General features: G+C 46.8%; 1 protein-coding gene across 1 annotated transcript; it reads left to right on the top strand.

Annotated features, from left to right (window-relative positions):
- Positions 1 to 231: 231 nt before the first annotated feature.
- On the top strand, positions 232 to 4,416 carry LOC148018967 (uncharacterized). The gene has a single exon (XM_087660630.1). The coding sequence runs from the start codon at positions 475 to 477 to the stop codon at positions 3,115 to 3,117; it is 2,643 nt and encodes an 880-aa protein (XP_087516756.1). The 5' UTR covers positions 232 to 474; the 3' UTR covers positions 3,118 to 4,416.
- The last annotated feature ends 1,809 nt before the right edge of the window (positions 4,417 to 6,225 follow it).

The following is a 6,225-nucleotide window of genomic DNA, read 5'->3' on the forward strand; positions in this document are numbered from 1 at the left end:
TTATACACAGGCTATTATTATTTGTTGCTATACGAAATTCGTAATAAAAATACAGTATTTTGCTTTTGGTTATTGGGTCCTGGCGTGTGCTTTTTTTAAAATTATTATTATTATTATTATTATTAGTCTTGCTTTAGGCTTTTCGTTTTGCTTTGGCTCACTGCATTACAAAGTCTCCTTTTGCATGCTTTGCATGTCGCACTACTTCTCTCTATACATTCCACGCCCTCTCTCTATACATTCCACGCCCGCCCCACTCTTTGCTCCTCCAGAGTCCAGTCTTGTCTACACACCCCCCTCTACTTCTCTCTCGCTCTCTCTCCCCCCCCCCCCCCCAAGCAGCTGACACATCACGTAATCCGCCATAGCCTCCCTCTCCTCCATTCTCCCCTTCCTTCGCGCCGTTTCACGCTATAGCTCTCAGCCGCTCATCCCCCAGCTTCCCGCCAGTATCAGCCTGCTGCGCCTTCCTGCATGACGACTGACCTGGTGGATTTTCCTGCCCCTCAAGATCATCGCCTTCTTCCGCACCCTGACCGACGCTTCATCGTCCGACTACAAGTTCCGGCAACCCCGCAGACCATCCCTCAGCCTTTGATCGAGCCTGTGCTCCCTCGCTTGCAGGAAGCTGACCAGGAGCTGGAGGATCAAATCCTACAATCGACGCATTACGAGGATCATCATCATCTGGAAGCAGCAGGAAGAAAAGGGCTGCAAGCTGTGCAGCTTCCAGCAAATGGCAAGGGAAAGGTTGATGTACCTGTGAGCAAGAGAAACGCAGGCACAGCAGCTCCTCCGCCGCCATTAGTGTCTTCGGCTGACGAATCTAGTCTGTTTTTAAGGCGCTTCTGTCCTAAGTGCAACAAGGAGTTCCCCTCAGGCCACGCCCTCGGAGGCCACATGAGAGTTCATGGAGCGTTGTACGCCGAGGCTGCGGTGGAAAAGGGGCTAAAAAAGAGGCAGCAGCTGCTCGGCTCCAAGCGTCAAGCTGCCCCGGCAGCGGCCATGGCGGCCTGCACGAATGCAGGCAAGGTCCACGAGGCCTCTCACCTTTTCAAGAAGGCACGATGCAGCAGCAATGGATCAGTGTTCTTGCAAATTAATGGCTGGAAGGACGATCTTGTTGATTACGATCGGGAGGCCGCGGAAGACTTGAGCCTGAAGAGCGATGTGGTCGAGAATGAGCTGCTGATGCCGGAGGAGGATGTAAAGCAGCGAAATCCCTTCCTCGAGGAACGCTCGTCGGCAGAAGCTAACAGCGATGGAGTTCAAGTAAAAGAAATTAATGATCATCATCAAGTGTTCCTTGAAGGATCGAAGGGACCAGATATGGCCATCGCGCCTACAAACCCGACTGATCAGGAGGAGATTAAAATGAAAATGAAGACGCTGTACGAGCTGAGAGAGAACCCTAGGCGAAGCCAGCGATTCACAGAGGAAGAATTCGCTTTCGGGGATGCGCAGGTGCAGACGAGGCCCTCTGTGAGCCTTGCTTTTTTGGGAAACGCAGGTAGCAGCTGGAGCTGCTCCACGTGCGGCAAGCCCTTCGGGTCCCAGAAGGCTCTCTTCGGCCACATGAGGTGCCACGCCGATCAACGAGTGGACCGGGGAGGTGTCAGAAAGAAGCCTTCTCCGCCGCTTAGTTCTGGCCATTCCGAGGATTCTACCGTGGAAGACAAGGAAGAGGAAGGAGGAGGAGAAGCAGCACCAGTACTAGCGGTTAAGCTGCCAGAACATGCTGCAACAGTATTTACCAGAGATGCAGATCAATACCTCAAACGCAGAAACGAAGGAAATCTTGCGCAGCAAGGAGGAGGAAAATACATTCGGACCTTTGGCGCCAGGCCCACCGGCAAGCGCTCTGAGAGAAGCTGGATAATCAGGCCAAGGACCCCATCAGTTACTAATGAGTTGACCAGCACTAATCAGGGCCGGCCCGTGCTGACGTCTAGCGAGGAGTCTGATGAGGGAGCTGATCCCGAGCTGACCTTGGCTTCCCTTACTCTGGTCGCTATGTCTGCTGGGAAAAGGCTACTAATTGATGATCCTGAACAGCAGCTCGCTGTTGCTGACACTCCGCCATTATACTTGCCTGAATTGGATGCAGTCAAACTTGTCCCTGAAGCAGATCACCGCACTGCCGTGCATCATTCCTGGGATGCGGACAAGGATATAAATGCCAAAACGGAAATTCGTGTCACTGATGATCTTAGTAGCCTTCAGCTTGCCCTACCCTTGCCTGAATCAATTGCGGTTAAACGTCTCCGGCTTGAAGCAGACCGCACTGCTCTGTGTCCGTCTGAGTACAAGGACAAGAGCAGAATCGTCAAAAAGGAACCTCACATCAGGGATCATGACCACAGCCATCAGCTTGATAGCAATGGCAGCGGCATGGTCAAGTTTGAGTGTAGCACCTGCAAGAAGTGCTTCGGCTCTCACCAAGCCCTAGGGGGGCATAGAGCAAGCCACAGAAATATTAAAGGTTGCTCTGCCAGAGCAAGCCCTTCGGCTGATCAGGAGGATGTGCATCAGGATGAGCAGCAGCATAATTTCACAACAAAAGATCAGGCAACACATCAGCTTGAGCGCAGCCCAGGGAACCGACAAGAAACCCCTTCATCAGAGTTCAATCAGAAATCAGGTCAGAGGCAGAAGCTCAATCTTGAAGGCCATGTATGCTCCACCTGCTACCGTGTATTCCCAACTGGTCAAGCTCTTGGTGGGCACAAGAGATGCCACTGGACCGGTGAGAAACACGTGGAGAAAGCTAGTGCTACCTTTTCATGCGACAAACAGCAATCCTTCCTGTCTGGGGGGCAAACGAGAAAGCTGCACGAGTTCAATATAGACCTCAACCTCCCTGCTCCAATGGATGTGGACGAGGAGGCGGGCGATGGCTGTGCAGAGCTTGCTGGGCCTTCACTGGAGCGGCATGAGGAGCCTCTACTCCCGTGTGAAAAGGTAAGCAATACCTCTACAGCACTGTTGCTCTCAACTGGCAATGAGGAGTTTTCAAATGAAGACCTACCAGGGGAGCAGGCAATGAGAACTCAGGAATTTCCAACCGAATTAGCAGGTGAGCAAGCAGTCAGAACTGAGGAGTTAACAAATGAATAAGCAGGTGAACAGTAAGGATCAGTTCGCAAGTGACTTAGCATATGAGCAGGTAAAGAGAATTGCGCATGAAATGAATTAACAGAAGAGCATGAAATGGCAGATGGCTCAGCAAAGATCAGGCGGATGCAAGTTGTTGCTTAAAAGGTGAAGACCCTTGCCCCCTTGGGCTGTATTGGCACTTTCGAGTGAGACCGTAAAGATTCAGTAGCAGGGGGGGCTAGAATATGCATGCACGGTCGGTAGGCGCTTGAGGGCTGCAAAATGGACCCATGAAGCAGCAGTCGTAGGATGCGCCTTGCAATCTCCGTGCTCTCGAGTCTTTAGTCATTTCTGGCACCCTCAGATTTTTTGTGTTAAGAGTTCTGGACATTGGAAACCACACAAGCCCTGAAATTTTTACCCCAAGTTCGCTAGGCTTTAATGGCTGCTTTTGCCAGCGGCCACAATATCTTTGATCAGTCAATTCTGGTTACATTCTTGTAGTTGTTATCACATACATGTTGAAAATGCTGTCACAATTGCAATTCATCGAGCGTCTATAATTAAGAATCTCGTTTCAGCCGTCTCTTTGAGAGCAAGGCAGTATATGTTCTGATGTTTTGACAGGTGCAGGCTTTTGGGGACTAGCCAGGCGAAAGCCAACGATTGTACCAGACTTAGTCTGCAGGGAAAAGGCGGCCTTCCAATCCAAGCTCCCATGATCTGGATTCTGAGCTACGAGGATGAGGCTTTTACGGCCTGATTCCTCTGGCACAGAACAGACACATCCAGCTTTCTAAAAGCTTTAAAAAGACTGATTCTGTCTGTTTTCGTGTCGACTGTTTCAAGCGTATCGTGTCCGGGCCGGCGTTGGCTAGTAGATTCAAGACTCGTGAGCCCACCACGTCAGTGATACCGCGTGAACTGCTCACAAGCGGTTTACGTTACGAGACAGGGTGGAAGCCCCATACGATTGGGCACCGACCAAGGTTCCAGGTGCTTGCAGCTTTTCTTATGCAGCAGCATGCAAACATCCATGATCGGCAGCTTCCATTTCTTCCGACAGAGTCAATGGCCGATTCATTCATATGTCTTCCGAGTGTGGATTGAGGGTGCGACCGTCATTGTAATCCCAATAGCTTGACAGTCGGGAGATGGAAGAGGCCCCAAATTAGCTCACAAAGTACCGGTGTTTCCCCTTCCCCCCCCCCCCCTAAAACCCCAAAAACTCACACACCTCTTATACGAATATGTGTGCACACTAGACCCACCAATTAGATGCCCACGACTTGTGATTCTATCAAGTGAACATGCATAGGTACTCACATGCTAGGCTTGCAATTCTCACTGTTGAAGGAGTTACAATCCATGCGTATATAAGCTTCTTGATGCATCATAAGTAAAATTTGCTTTCATGTTCTATGCTTCTTATGTCTATATGAAAACAAGTACACTCTAGATAACTTTCGCAAATATGTAAATTGCTTTTTGTCTTACATATTCATCTAAAGCTTTCAATTCACCTAGAGTTTTTGGAGATCTCTAATATAATTTAGAGAGAGAGAGAGAGAGAGAGAGAGATTTGTTGTTAAAAGGCCATATATGTATCCCCTCACTTTTAAATTAACACACTCATGCATCTAGATGCTTCATTCTTTTACTCAATCAAACATTAAGATAACATCCATATTCAATAGCCTCTTGTGAAGCTAACTTGTTTTATATAGTTTTAACCTTAATAAAGTGGCTCATTAAGTTAGCTCAAGGACAATTTAAAGCGTTGGCATTGCATTGCTCTATTTGTTATATCTTGGTTATCCAAATGACTAGACATTGCATTGCTCTATTTGTTATCCAGTTTGTTTGGCCCTAATTTATAAGTGCACCTTAACTTGATAAGCATTCAATACCTCTAGAGTATAGCTTAAGTATTGATGGCCCCAGTTTATTAGTAAGTTTGGAATTGGTAGGCTTAAAACACTTAAGATTTTATTCTTGCAGCTTTCGAACTTTCTAGATGTAAAACTACATTTTAAAACATTTTTCCAATCATCATTTAGGTAGGTAACATAAACAGTATAAAGGTTTTACCCTTTAACATATGAATAACTACAAAAAGGATCCAAATTGTATGATAGTTTTAAATTGCCACGTGTGAATCAAGATGCAATGTTAAAGACTTAAGTGTCTTGTGTGGCTCACAAAGATCATTTTAGAAAAGATATTGATGAAAACACACACACACACACACTCTCTCTCTCTCTCTCTCTCTCTCTCTCTCTCTCTCTCTCTCTCTCTCTCTCTCTCTCTCTCTCTCTCTCTCTCTCTCTCTCTCTCCACAACCACCCTTTCAAAGGACAAATTTCTCAAACCATGTCACTCATGACAACTTAAAATAATATGATATGCATACAATGTGAATGAAGTTTGAAGTCCAATGAGGAATGCAAAACACTCTAGTAATTGCATGGTCTATTATTTGCATCCATCAAACACTATTCTACAAAACAGGCCTTGTTGTGCAGCTATTGAAGAGTAGCCTCAACACAAATCTTCTTGTGCACCTATTGAAGCTCAACCAAAACAAACCTTTTGCAAGTACAAGATGATCCAACCCTCTCAATCATGCCTCAAATATGTGGATCTTTTAGGCACATAGATTAAATGCTATAGATGTAGGTGACACAATTGTGCACACAAATGAGGCCGATTACACACAACCGTGGATGCCCACTTTCCACGGAATTTTTTATGCGCCCACTAACTAGATGGCAAGATCTTTATTAAAAAAGGGTTTCTTTGTGCCTGACAAGATTTGAGCCCTCACCAATGGGGATGAGGCTAATCTTTAATAACCACTAGGACATGGCACTTTTGGTGTTATGAAGGTGTCGTTTTGGTGTGTAAAGAACTGCACAGATTGTTTTACGAGTGGGCATGGGATTTAGCGCCCCTATGTGTAACCACCCTAAGAAAGAAAGAAAACTTCAAGAGAAGAAAGAAGAAAGGAACATGGGGGGGGGGGGGGGGGGGGGGGGGGTGTAAGGACCACACAATTAGAAAGTAATATATAATGGGTGAAAATTGTCTCCAAAAACTAACCCTCCACTCAAATGATCCAATCTCATT

Source organism: Lygodium microphyllum, chromosome 20, assembly GCF_053477565.2.
Source record: "Lygodium microphyllum isolate KBCC chromosome 20, Lygodium_microphyllum_v1.1.10, whole genome shotgun sequence".
Classification (NCBI taxonomy): domain Eukaryota; kingdom Viridiplantae; phylum Streptophyta; class Polypodiopsida; order Schizaeales; family Lygodiaceae; genus Lygodium; species Lygodium microphyllum.